Source organism: Rhinatrema bivittatum, chromosome 6 (assembly GCF_901001135.1).
Source record: "Rhinatrema bivittatum chromosome 6, aRhiBiv1.1, whole genome shotgun sequence".
Classification (NCBI taxonomy): Eukaryota; Metazoa; Chordata; class Amphibia; order Gymnophiona; family Rhinatrematidae; genus Rhinatrema; species Rhinatrema bivittatum.
Window position 1 is genome coordinate 265,986,696 of NC_042620.1, and position 13,920 is coordinate 266,000,615.

At 44.4% G+C, this 13,920-nt stretch overlaps 1 protein-coding gene across 2 annotated transcripts in view; it reads left to right on the forward strand.

Moving 5' to 3' along the window:
• The window catches only part of LOC115094260 (rho GTPase-activating protein 6-like), a 340,951-nt gene that overhangs the window by 214,760 nt on the left and 112,271 nt on the right, over window positions 1-13,920 (forward strand). For both annotated transcript variants that reach the window (XM_029607121.1, XM_029607122.1), the window contains exon 7: window positions 5,214-5,364. In XM_029607121.1, the coding sequence (XP_029462981.1) occupies window positions 5,214-5,364 (151 nt within the window). The remainder of the gene's footprint in view (window positions 1-5,213; window positions 5,365-13,920) is intronic.

A 13,920-nucleotide genomic window follows, 5' to 3' on the forward strand; every position in this document is an offset into this window, starting at 1 on the left:
GCTTTGGGACGATGTCCAGAACTTTGGGACAGTGTTTGTGGGGTTTGGGCTGGTGCTTGATGTCTGGGGGAACAGTACTTTCAACAATATGTTCAAGTGTTGAGAATTAAATGGTTGGGACATTTTGAATAAAATATGAGATCTTCATCATCTCCTAAGACTGATAAAATATCTTAAAACAACCATACTTCTGTCCATAAAACTATTTTATGAATACTGTTTTGTTTTTCTGGCATTAGGTGAAGACTGAATGATACAAAAACAGAGATCAAGAGTGAAAAGGAAAATTGAAAAGAGAATACTGACTTTTAATCTGCTGCAAAATTCCAGAGGCATATAAATAGCTGAACATCTGGAGATAGTTTGTCTGTGGCAGTTTTTCTCATGAAAGGAGATTAGGCTCAGTGTCAGGGATATTCAGCTCCACCCCACATTTTCTTTTTGCAAATTCCCAAATTTCACAGACTAGAGAGGCCAATATATAAAAACACAGATAACAGATAAATTATCCAGCAAATGTTAGCCAGATAAGTTATCATGGATAATCTTTGGAGTACATGTCCCGCTATATGTAGCTTTGAAACCTAACCAGCTATGGCTGGTTAAGTGGAGATTCTGCTATTAAAAATAAAAATTAGATTTACAGGCCCGAGCTCCCAACTTCAACTCTCATCCCAAAAAATGGGCCCTGTTGGCCTGAAATCCCACCAGTCTCACCTAAAACCCTTCCAAACAGTTTTTTTAAAGTGTTGGTGCTCTGAAGCCACTTGGCAGTCCCCACTTCCAACAGTTTGCCAAAAAACAGCATCTTTAGCCCCCTCTTTCCTTCCCCCTCCATTCCAACCCTAAACCATCCCACCACACCCAACGTGCTTTCAATCCCCTTATTGCCGTTGGGATCATGGTACTTTCGAACTGCACCCGATGGCTTCCAGCATTGCTCTGACAGCATAGTTTCATCACTCTTTGAGTAAATAATCTCTTTTTTTTCTGACAATGATGGCATCTATTTCCCCTCGGCCTAAAACGATTCCATTTTATTTTTGTTTATTACTTCAGTGTGTGGCCTCTGCCACAATCTAGTCCTGGGCATAGAAGCTCACAGGGAGGCTCATGGACCAGGCCCAACCCCAGGACCTCAAACGGTTCCCACATGGGTGAGGGGGGGGGGGGGAAGGTCTCCTTTTCAAGGCTCTTAGGGTTTATTCTTACTGGGGCTCCTTCACTAATTGGTCCAAGCAATACTAAATCACCATACAGACTCCTAGATGTTGTTGTTAAAAAAATTAAGTTCTTTTATGAAGATGGACACATAGGGGCGGATTTTCAGAGCCCTGCTTGCCTAAATCCGCCCAAAACCGGGCGGATTTAGGCGAGCCGGGCCCTGCGCGCCGGGAAGCCTATTTTACATAGGCCTACCGGCGCGCGCAGAGCCCCGGGACTCGCGTAAGTCCCGGGGTTCTCCGAGGGGGGCGTGTCGGGGGGCGGGCCCGGTCGTCGCGGCGTTTCGGGGGCGTGTCGGCAGCATTTTGGGGGCGGGTACGGGGGTGTGGCTACGGCCCGGGGCGGTCCGGGGGCGTGGCCGCGCCCTCCGTACCCGCCCCCAGGTCGCGGCCCGGCGCGCAAGAGGCCCGCTGGCGCGCGGGGATTTACGCCTCCCGGAGGGAGGCGTAAATCCCCCGACAAAGGTAAGGGGGGGGGTTTAGACAGGGCCGGGCAGGTGGGTTAGGTAGGGGAAGGGAGGGGAAGGTGAGGGGAAGGTGAGGGGAGGGCAAAGGAGCGCAAACAAAAGTAGGCTATTCGCGCTCCTTTTAAAATCCGCTCCTTAGTGAATAATGTACAACATGGCAAACTGTTTTTGAAGAGTACAAAAACAAATTCATTCTCCTTCATTCTCCTTCAGCAAATTCCACTCTCTCTCAAACAGGTCTGCTCCCTGGGACAGGGACCATTTCTCACCTGGGTCTTTCCCCAGTACCAGTTGATGGGGCAGCTGTCCTTCTCTCAGCAGCTTCTGTCAGTCGGTGGGGCTTCTGATTGATCTTTTGTGTCAGACAGGAGCTCTTATAGGACCTCTCTCTGGCAGGCATACTTCTTCCTCCAAATAATGTCCTCTATGAAATCACTTCTCCAAGAACTTGTTCAGGAATGAGTGATGTTTCCACTTTCCCTTCTCCTCCTAAGACTACTTTTGGTTTGCAACGCTGGTCTCAGTCTTTCGCTCCTCCTTCCCTCTTCAATGCCTGGCCAACTTCGTTCCTGGGTCCCACCTATGTCTTTCCTGGAAGCTTTCCTGTGAGGGGACCAGGCAAAGTTTGGTATCATGTGAAAAAGGACACTATTACTTCATATTCCTTTCTCTAGATCACTGACAAAACTATTAAATAAAAGCAGTCCAAACAGACAAACCTGCCTCCTCTGCCCCTGGAAACCCACTTATCACTTTATTTCAATTGGAGTTTGCCATTAATTGGCTCACTGTGCCTCCCCAATAATCATTTTCTTACCCACGCACAAATGGTATCTCTAAATCGCTTCTTCCTTTAGCATAATCCAGATAAACTATATGAAATATAGGGGCAATTTTATATATTTTATAAAAGCCCACATACATTTGTGGGATGTTATGCACCCAAGTTACACCAATTTTTCAAAGCAAACTTCTGAGTGCAAGTTTGATTTGAAAATTATTCTGGCAAAATTACATGCACACAATTATACCCAAAATTACATGCACATGGCTCTTGAGGACAGGTACACTGAAAACTCACTAGACAGGTGTTCAAAATAAAGTTTACTGTGGTTGATTGAAAAAGAATTAGGATTGACAAAAAATGAAATGTCCATTTACATCCAGGTTTATCAATCCCATAAGAGTACAGATTTAAAGTGTCTCTACCTCTGTGGAGATATCTTTCAGGGCAGAGGCTTGGAACTTGCTTATTCTCCATGGGGTGGAAATGATAAGTGTCCCAGTGGTAGATAGGGATATCCTAGGTGTGGATGTCCCTTTTCCCGCAATACCTGAGATCCATGAGTAGTCCAGACCTCCAGCCTGACAGTTCTCTGCAGCCCTGGGGTGGAAACTCTATTGGGGGGGTCTCCTGGTGTCCTGCTCCTCTTCTCTCCCTTGAATTCCTCTTCATATTGAATAGATGCAGACCTTCCAGGAGGAAATGTCCCTTTTGGAAACAGCTCTTAACTTCCTGCTCGGGTGACAGAAAAATAACTTCCTTCACTCTCAAATGGGCAAAACTCAAACTTGGAAAAAACCTTTTTTTTTCTACTGCTTAAGCAAGCACTGAAACCTTTTCTTGAACTGAGCGAAGAGGTATACAGCTTCCTCCTGACTACCTGTGCAGGGGATACAGACTCCCAGGAAGACCGAGGTAAAATACTGTTAAATCCAAAAAAACTGGCAGAAAATCTTCCTATCCCTCTCTAGTCCTACCAGTCCACAAAACAGAGAACTGGCAGGGCAGTGCCTCTCCCTTCCTTTTGCTAGACAAGGGGCCTAACCTTGGAGAGCACACCTAAACTTCTGTCTCCTTCAAAACCAAACCTAAACTGCCACACACTATCCCAGGCTAACCCACCCCGACCCCCTCCTTGTACCTCAGGAGCTCTCCATTCCAGTAGTCCTCTGGTGGAGGTGAATGGGATGCTCCTTTGCAGCTCTCTAACCCAGGGGCCGGGAACCAGGGCCATCTAGTAGAGTCCAGGGGTCTCTGCAACAGTTTAGTCAAATTTACAAAGTATAAACAGAGCAATTATGAGGGCACTATATAAAGAGTGTGGTAAATGTTTGCTTAAATGTGCCGAAACTGAATATGCATTTTTTGAACCCTCTCTATTGCGTTGTTTCCTAGATCGTAAGAAACTTGATACTGGATTATAGAATATATATAAGGAGTTTATATCTCACAGGGCTCCCTTATTTCTTATATTAAAAGGGAAGACCCCTGAATTTTAATTTTCTTTTTGCTTTTGCCCCTTGGTTTTCTATTTTGGATCCTTATCTGGTGGACTGTGATAATGGTATTTTTTTTCTTCTTCTTTTTTCTTTGTGGGGTTATGTTTACGGGATTATCTAGCCAAGTGTTATTTTCTGATATGTAAGTTGTAAATGCAAATAAACATTAAATTAAAAAAAAAAAGCAGATGAAAAATAATCCACATAGCGGCAAGGTAGGCAAGTATTTTTATGCCTGCCTGCGGGCAATTTTTAAAGAGAAACTAGCAACATGGTTGCTTTTTGAAGGTTGCCTGGAGGCGCATGGGTAAGGAATTGCCCATTTACTTTGCCCCTGATATATTTTGCATGTGGCTTTCAGGGTAGGAGCTTTGCACATGTAATAACAAATCCATGTATAGGTCTGTGGTTTTCTCCCCTGATCCAAATGCCTACTTTAACAGCGCAGATATTTATACCAAGAGATCTAAGTACCTGACTTCATGATTGGGAGCCTGGCTGGCTCCTTTAGAAAGTTGTTCTTCCCTGTGGCTTCCTGAATGATAAAGATACATTTGTTTAATCAATTCTACCCAAGTTGCTCTTATCACAGCTTGAGTATTCTTTGGACCTGGTATATTTTAGAGTATTTTTATATTAGGAATTCTGGTTATGTAGTTTTTAGCTCTTGAATTGATTTTTAACTCTATTTATTACAACCTGTCTAGAATTTTAAGACGTATGATTAGGTTTATGTGAGATTTTAGATATTTGTAAACTGCAAGCTCTTACATTATTATTGTTGATTTTATATTGTGTTTTATATGATGTATTATTTATTGTTATATCATGCTACAAATCACGCCAAGGTTTTTTTCTGGAGAAAGCGATCTGTAAATAGAAATAATAATAATAATATTTACAGACAAACTCAAAAGTAACTCACACTGTTTAAAGAAGGTATAGCGTTATGGAATATTCAAAGCCTCCCTATACTTCTAGAGTGATTAATATTAATAATTAAATATTAATAGCACTATCAAAAATAGTTTCTGACCACTTTACCCTTCTTTCGGTCTCCTCACTCTCTTCCCATTTCTCCTCTCAATTTCTCACCCTCCCCCATCTGTCTTTTTCTGCCTCTGCGTCATCTTCACATCCATCTCTGTCCACGACTTTTTTGCTCTCACTCACTCTCTTCTGGCATCCTACTTCTCTGTTCCTCCTTCGTTTACTTTTCTCCCATTCACCATGGTTTCAGCTTCGGGAGGACTTTGACAAAGGTCTGGATGTGTATCTGGATGACAGTCAGAGTGTCCATGACGTGGCTGCTCTGCTGAAGGAATTTCTCCGTGATATGCCTGATCCTCTGCTTCCTCGAGAGCTCTATTCAGCCTTCATCACTGCGGCAGGTAAGGACAACGAACTGGGCTGTCTAATGATTTCGGACACAGCCCTAAAAAGTGAGACAGAGGCAAGGAGGAATGTGGGAACCATGGCTGGTAGAGAGGATAGGTTGGGAAACAGAAGATAGTGAAGCAGTGTGTAGAGGGAAGTGTATCAGATTGTGTGATGGAGGAAGGAAGGTGGATTGAGTATATAGGCGAAAAGAGTGGTTAGCCTGTGATGGGTAGCAGTGAGCTCATAAGCAGGACAATTGTATTAACAAAAGAATGGAATTGCAGTAAAGGGGACAAACTGTGCAAGGGTATAACGAGTGAGTTGATGGAAATGAATATGTGTAGGGTAATTTCATATTCTCTCATTTTACACCTCCTACTCCATTCTTCCCCTTTCCATGGTACAGATTCTGGAGGGATTGCAGGGTGTTGGGATAGTATGGCAGAACATTGGTTATGGGACTGAGTGGTCAGGAGGACATTGGTTTTGATTGGAGGGGTCCAGGAGGACATTTGGTGATGGGATTGGGAGTCAGGACGGCATTGATTCTGGATTTAGGCAGTTAGAAAACCACTGGTCCTGGGCACCAGGTGGTCCGGGAAACACTTTTGTTGGGATAGATAGGACAATGGTCTTGGGCTTTGAGTGGAAGGTCTGGGAGGACATTGTTTTGGGGATCAGGGGCATAGAGGACAGTTATGTGCAGTTTGGTGGTTTGGGAAGTGAAAGGGGGAGGTGTATGATATCATTGGGGGCTGGGAGGGGATGTTTATTTGTTATTTTTAGGAGTCATGAAATTCCTTATGTTAACTGATCCATGCACTTTGGGCCAGTTGGCATAGGGAATTTCATTATGCCACACATGCACTGCATCAGGCCCATAGCCATTTGGATTTAGGACAACTGACCTTGCACACAGCTTCATAACTTAGGCCTAGATTCATCAAATTGCTATGCTTATCACAGGAATATAGCGTGTTAGAGGCCGCGATATGAAAGGGGCATGATTAGGCAAATTTTTTACATTCTGCATTGCGTAAGAAAAAATCGTAACCCATGATCATTTTGTGTGTTGCGGGATGCAGTATCGTGGTGTGTGATGCAATAGCACGTCGCATGTCAAAACCGGGAGATGCATGCACAAGTCAGGCTGGTACATGCAGAAAGGGTTTTCAAAGGTGGCCGAGTACGTGCGTATTTCTCACTATGCACACATATGAATGTATCAAAAAAGGGGCAGGATGTAGGCGTGTGGGGGGAAGGCCAGTAGATGTGCGCATATATACTCAAGTGCACAGGCGCGTGCCAGGGTCTCCTGCTTCGTACTAGTGCTATGGATGGCATGTAGGTCTGAAAAGAAAAATTCTAGGCAGTCAGCGGGCTTTTACAGATTGGGGTTAACAGGTGGGAAAGGAAGACAAATAAACTAGGGGGGTTTGGAAGTCCTATCCCTAGCCTGGGAGAACTGGGAACAAACTGGTGAAATTGGCATTGGCTTCGGCGTGTATCCCTTTTAATGTAAAAATTATTAACCAAAGTTACTAAATACACAGACCTTCAGAGTGCAGTGTCTCTTATGTACTCCAAAGGCAAATCAGAAAAACACTCACACATTTGCCATTTTCGCCTTCTTGTTTCCTCTCAACTCCCCTCCTTGCAGCCTCCTATCCCATTCTTAACATCCCCCCAGTTATGTGATGGAAGCAGGATATGCGTGCACACGTGCTCGAATATATCAAATAGGGCACCACATGTAGGCACTTTCACCTTATTTGATACCAAGTGCGCATGTACGCATGTATGTAATACAATAGCAGTAGCTATTATAACATAGGCACGTACATGCATACATAGTGTCAAATAGGCTGAAAGCGCCTACAGGTGACGCCCTATTTGATATATATGTGAACATGTGCGCGCAAATAACAGTTCTATCACTTAAATGAGATAGTAAGGCAGCCAGTTTCCCCAGTACTATTACACTTCCCCAAGATAGAAGATTTAGAAAGAAAAGGCAGGTAAGAAAAGGTATTTATTTTGGCCCAGCAGGGCGGTGTAGGTGTGTATGAGAAAAGGTCTTGGTTTAGTGCTCCTGATATTAGTCACCATTATAGCCATGATAAAAGCTATTTTTACACACTAACACACAAAAAAGGTGTTATTTCCGACGTAAATCCGGCGTTAGTGTACAATAAATTTTTGCAATGGGCAGTAGGAGTCCTTCATTTGCATAAAAAGCTAGCTTTTGCATACTCATTATCAAATTTGCATACAAATGTGAAACAGGATAAAGATCGCACGTTAGACCCCTTTTATCGCGCGTTGAGGTCCTAACGCGATTTGATGAATAACCCTGTTTGTTGGCTACCGCTGGAAAATTAGCACCAGCTTGTTGAACTCTCTCCCCTGCCCCTGCTCTGTCTGCAAAAGCATCCACTTTTTCAGTGCCTAAACATAGCTGCCTTTTGAAACTATAAAGCTATATTTGTGATCAGCAGGGGGAAATTTTCTCAGTGTTGGTTCTACTCATTTACCTTCCAAAGTTAGGCAGTTAGACCTTTGAAAATCTACCCCATAGTTAATGGCTTCCAACAAGTGCATAAATCAAATAGCTAGCTACCAAGTGTGTGCATGTTGTGGGGGAGTGTATTAGGAGGACACAGAACTTTCATGAATTCTTTTCCTTCTCTGCAATCAGTCACACATGTCCCATTGATCTATCCTCTGATCACAGGCTGAGTCTCATTTTCTGCTTAGGTATAGGGAGATGTAAAATGTACAAGATGCTGCCAGAACTTTAATAACATGGACAGTGGATAGAGCTGCTGATCTCATAGCTTACAGAATATTAATAGTATGGATAGAGAGCAGTTTTGCTGACCTCATTGTCAGAGCTGGTGTTCGGGTAAGGCAAACTGAGTGGTTGCCCGGGTTGCCATGAGCTGAGGGGCGCCCTGGGCACTACCAGAATCAACAGTCCCATGTCAGCAGAGCCCATCCCACCATGACATAAGAGAGTCCCAGTGTGGCTGCTGTAGATTCCATCCCACCTCGGCCAAATATAGACCTGGAGTGACTGCAGCGGATCCCTTCCTGCCATAGCTGAAGAGACGCTTTGTGTGAATGTGGTGAGCCCGATCCCGCCGTGGCTGAGGAGAGGTGTGGTGTGGCCGTGGTGGACCTCATCTCACCATGACCCAAAGAGAGGGCCTGGTGAAGCCCCAGTGGACCCTATCCCACCTTAACCCGAAGAGAGGGGGAAGCCCTGAAAATGTATGTGCTTGAGAGAAAGTGAGAGTCTACGTGTGTGAGAGACAGAGAGTCTGTGTGTATGTATGTGTGAGTGTGTGTGTGTGCATGTGTGAGGGAGAAAAAGAAGGTATGTATATGTGAGGGAGAGAGTCTGTGTATGTAATGTAAGGGATACTTCATTTCTTTACTATTAGAGTTTCCTTGGTTTACTCTAAGGCATCTTTCAGCATTTTTGAGACCATCCCTAAGATTTTCTCCTTGCCCAGGGTGCTGAGATTGGTCAGCTCAGTGGTATAAAAACCAGGCTGAGCATGTGCAGAGTGTGGTTGTAGTTTTGGTTTTTGGAAGGAGAGAAGTGCTGGTTTCAAGAGGACTCTTATAGGCCCCACATCCTGCAGCATTTGGTGATAAGGATTGTGGTCTTGCTAGTGCCCTCAGTCTGTGGGGAAGATAGTAGCCCAAAAGATAGAAAAAAAGTTGATTTAGAAGAATCTGAGTTCTTTGCTGTTTTCATTGGCACACATCTTTTACCACCAAATTCCTACCCACCCAAAGGACTTTTCCTACTTTCCTGTCACAAGAAAGGGACATTGACTCAGAGGTTGGAGAGAGAGAATGAACTAATGCACTTGGAGTTTTCTTTGAAATTGTTTTGAGCTTCATTTTTGTAATTTGGATCCTGCTCAGGTTGTCCTGAGTTACAGTAAAGTTTTATTTGAACACCACTTCAAGTGATGATGACATGTGAGGACATTCTTGGGATCAAAAGTTGTCAAAACTTAAAGCTCAGTTTTGTGGATGTCCCGCATGCGTGAATTAAGGACTTTATAATCCAGGTAGGAATGGAGAGAGCTTCTACCCAGGCCTTGATGGATTTCGGCTGTAGCAAAATGCTCATTCACCAGGACTTATGGTGTCAAGGACACATCAATTATAAGAGGAAAGAGACATTAACATGTGTATATGGAGACGAACAGAAGTGTTCAGTCTCCCGCGTCCTTGTGACGACTGCCACAGGACAAGCCGTGCTAGAAGCGGGTGTCCTCCCTGAACTTCCGTACCCAGTAATCCTGGGTCGAGATTACCCCCATTTTGCAACCGTATGGAGACAACCCGTGGGTAGTGGGGACAGTATGCCCGGAAGGGGAGTGTATTTGAAGCCAAGCCGGGGATGCTCAACCTGACAAGACTGAGCTGAGGGGGAGGGTATGAGATAGAGTATACCGATAACGTCCTCATTCTACCTTAAAGAGCCCAGTTCAGACTTTTAACACAGGCTTCCTCAAGGGGATTGTGGGTGAAGGAAGGTTCCCTTCACTCTGCCATAAGAACCCAGGCTGGAGAGCTTGAGTGGCCTCAGGGGAGCTGGTAGGGCTTCATGGGATATCTGTATGCTGTATGGGAATATGTGTGCTTGATGCAAGGTGAGCTATTACTTTGATTTATGCACTTTTGACACAGGTAAATAAATAATTGCACCCGAATCAAGTTAGTCAAATCTTCTGGTATTCCTGAAACTGTTCCTGTGGCCGCAGCCGGCCCAAATATGCTACAGTTTGGTCTCACTTTGATAATTCATGATTTATATTGCTTGATTTTATTGTTTGATGTTTTATGAGGAATGCAAATGCTGCATTGCATCCAGCGCCTGGCTTGTACCAATTTCCAGTTCATTTTTTATCTGTACATTTCTCTTTATGCTTTATGGTTTCTTTATTCTGTTTTTGTCTCAGCAGTTAATGGGTATATTTTCTGTAATCTATGAGGTCTTAAATATTACCTGAATAAGATCTTATATCCATTTTCAAAAATTTTTGATCCAATGCTGACAAATGATTTTAAAAATAGTTTTGCTGGATGGCTAGTACTGACCAGGGCTTTCTTTATTGCATATAGGGCCCTTAGGAGTTTTTCTTATAATATTTTATAGCCAATTTGTCAGACACAGTTAATGTCAGGCCAAAATATGCATAGTCTAGGGGTATGCTCTAGTTCACGGTTATTTAGACAAAATTTGAAATTTGTCTTGGAGGTTATTTGGCTCAGTTCTGCTGAAATGTGATCCACAGTTGATAGAAAATGAAACAAAAAATGTATTTTTATTCTGTAGATACCGCATTTCTATATCTAGAGAATAGAAGGTGCTGAGGTCAGGGGAAGAGACAAAGTGTGCCCACTGCCGCTAATCCATGTCAGTCTTGTGGGGGTGGGGGATGAGTGTTTGCTCTTCCCCCTTCCTCCCCAGTCTGACTTCCTTACCCTTTGCTCCCGAGGAGCAAGGATCAGTTGGACGGAGGGCCAGGCAGCCTCAGTGTTTATTGCCCAGGGTGCCATTTGCCCTGCAGCCGGCTCTATTCATAGTTTCTGTAATTGCCCACAAGAGCAGGCAATGACACTAATGATGTCATGGTTTTATCTGAGGAGACAGAGAAGACAGTATCTTATGCAGAAGCAATCAAGATAGAGTGTGATTGAGGAACAGAGAAGACCATCGTTATGAAACTCCCTTCTATATCCTTTACGTAATACACAGGATCCAAAAATATTTAAAAAAAGATCTGAAGATTCACCTTTTCATATTAGCATTCGATCTCATGGCTGTTCCATATTTAATGTTAAGCCTCCTCAGGACAAAAGTCCATTTAATATTCCTTGCAGTGCTATTGTATTTTTCTTAGTGTCTACTCAGATGAATCCAGAACTAGTGCGTTATGCACCTCTAGCAGCAGATGGAGACAGAGCAAAGCTGACATACTTTTGCCGTCACATCAGCCTGCCAGAATTCACTGTCTCCTACTGGGGATTGCTTCAAGTTTTAGAAGGAGAAAGAAACAAGGAAATTGAATTCGCCCTGCTCTCCTGCGATGATACAGAATGGTCTCTCCCCCAGCTGAGAATTCTTGAGGTGATTTTCATCGTCCCTCAGTAAGTGCCTTGGTCTGGAAGCTGGCCTTTGAGCTGGTGTAGACTTAGCTGTAAGAAAAATAAAACCAGCTGAAAGACAGGCAGGTGCAGGAAGCCAAGCACGGCGGTGAAGTTATTTACCCTCTCCCCCCGCAGCCGGAGACCGTGCTTGTACTCGGCTGGGATGGGCTGAGCTTAGGTAAAGGTGTTAAATTGTTTGAGGAGAGAAGGGGAGTTGATTAGGGACTCTTCCCCTCCTTCCTTTCCAGTCTCCAAGCTCGGCGAGCGATCTGACGGCCGTTCCCACCTCTGGTGGTGATCGGGGGATGGGGGCAGCCTGGCGGGTTGAGCAGCCCTTACAGCTCGGCCCCGCTCCGAGGCTCGGCTGGAGCACTGTGTGGCAGGCCACAGTGGCGTCTTCGTGTGCTTTTTATGCACCGTATGCTGCCCTCTTCAGTTCCGTCGCATCGTGTCTTGTGCAACCCAATGGTGCGGCCTGTTGTATGTTTTCGCTGTGCGCCTAGTTGAGCACCTAGCTGGGCACCTAGTTGGGAGCATAGGAGCGCCTGCCAGGGTGCCCAAATTGTGCACGCACGCATGCGCCTTTTTTATGCTCATACGCATGGACGCACTTCTTTTTTGTGCGCATTCCCTGAGCAACCTGTCGGAACTCAAGTTGGGCACTTATTTCGGCACAGTATTGTGAGCTTTATCTGATGGTGCCTGTAGCGAAGAAACCTAAGCGCCTTGCCCCGTGTGTGGCATGTCATATTTGGGCATCTCAGCCTGGCGATCCTTCTGACTTGTGTCAGCACTGTTCAGAGGCTCAGGGTTAGAGTTGCCAACTTTTCCATGGAGCAGGACCGAACCCTTTGGATGGAGTGGGACAGTAAAGGCAAAATCTAATGAGGGAGAGCAGGGGAGGAGGAGGCTTCTTGGGAAAAACAACCCCTGCCCTTCTGTATCTTGGTGGCGGGAGGGTGAAAGGGAGAGCATAGAAACTACTATCTCAGGAGGAACAGAGAGGCATCTACTGGGATAATAATCTAAACCCTTAACTTTAGTGGCTATGTTTCCCAGCAACTACACTTCTCAAGTGTCTTGTACAGCAAAGCAAACACCCTCATAGCTCCTGTCTCTGAATGCACCTATTATCATACCTGGGAACTTCAAAAGGAAACACTAAAAAGCTCCAGGCATCTATGTTTACTACTCCAACCATGCCCCTTTCTTAGTAAGCCTGCAGATAACATCGGAGGAAGAGGGTTGAGTCTGGAGCACACAAAGTGCAGGGAGCATGTGGGGAGAAACTCTTGAGAGACTGCAACACACTCAGCTAAGTCTGTGGCTGCGATTCCAGGACTTGGAACTCACTCAGCTGAGGGTAGAACGAGCCTGCACAAATCAGAGAAGTGCGATTTAAAAGAAGTAGGAGCAGAGAGAGGATTGCTGGGGTCATTCCTATGGAGGGGGGGGGGGGGGGAGCGAGAGATAATGTGGATTAGTAGTGGGGTGGTGGTGGATGAAAGAAAACTGATATGCATTATTCCCCCACCCCTGTCACCCATCTAAATAACAGTCACCACATTCGAAAGTTTCCAGGTATGCCTATTATATATTTATTGGCAGCGCTACAACAATTAAAGCAACGTGTGTCCTCTTGGTGATTCTTTTTCTGCTTTTTGTATATGTTTGTAGCCCCATCCAGGTGTGCAAGTCCAGCAAGTCTACGGGGAAGGGACCCTGGCTAGCTCTTCTGACTCTTCCCTTCCAAAGGTTCAGGTTAATTATTTTGCTATGAAAAAGTAGGAGAGCTGCTTCCTGGCACAGTAATCAGTGGTGTTTGATTTGAAAAGCTGTTAACTGCAAGAATCATACGGAAAGAAATGGAAAATAGCTGAGAGGGTTGCTTTGTCAAACCACTTGCAAGGTCAATCATCAAAGGAGTTATATTTAAATAATTGTCTTGGAAGCACAGATATATAGGGAGGCAAGAACTGAGTAACTTTCAGTCTTGAGGGAGTGCTGATAGCAAAGGTTGTATCTCTATCGGTGGGAAAGCAGGACTTGTGAGTATTGATTTGCTGGGGAAAGTGTATGTTTAAAGAATGCAAAAGAAACAGAGGGTTAAAGTATTCTTTATATGATAAGAGCTTCCAAAGTCAATTCTTTTGTTGTGGAAAAGTGTAAGGCTGTTTCCAGGAGATGTGATCAGCGCTGTTTGGTTTTACCACTCATCCCAGTAACATTGTTTCATATATAGACTGTTATCCAAATTAGGTTAAAAGGGAAATTTTTCTCAATAAGAGTGATTCAAAATTTACATCAAGTGAGTAACTAACCCTGACCTCAGCAACAGATTTACTGCAGTCCTATTGCAGGTAATTTACAAACAGTAAAGTCCCTTAAAT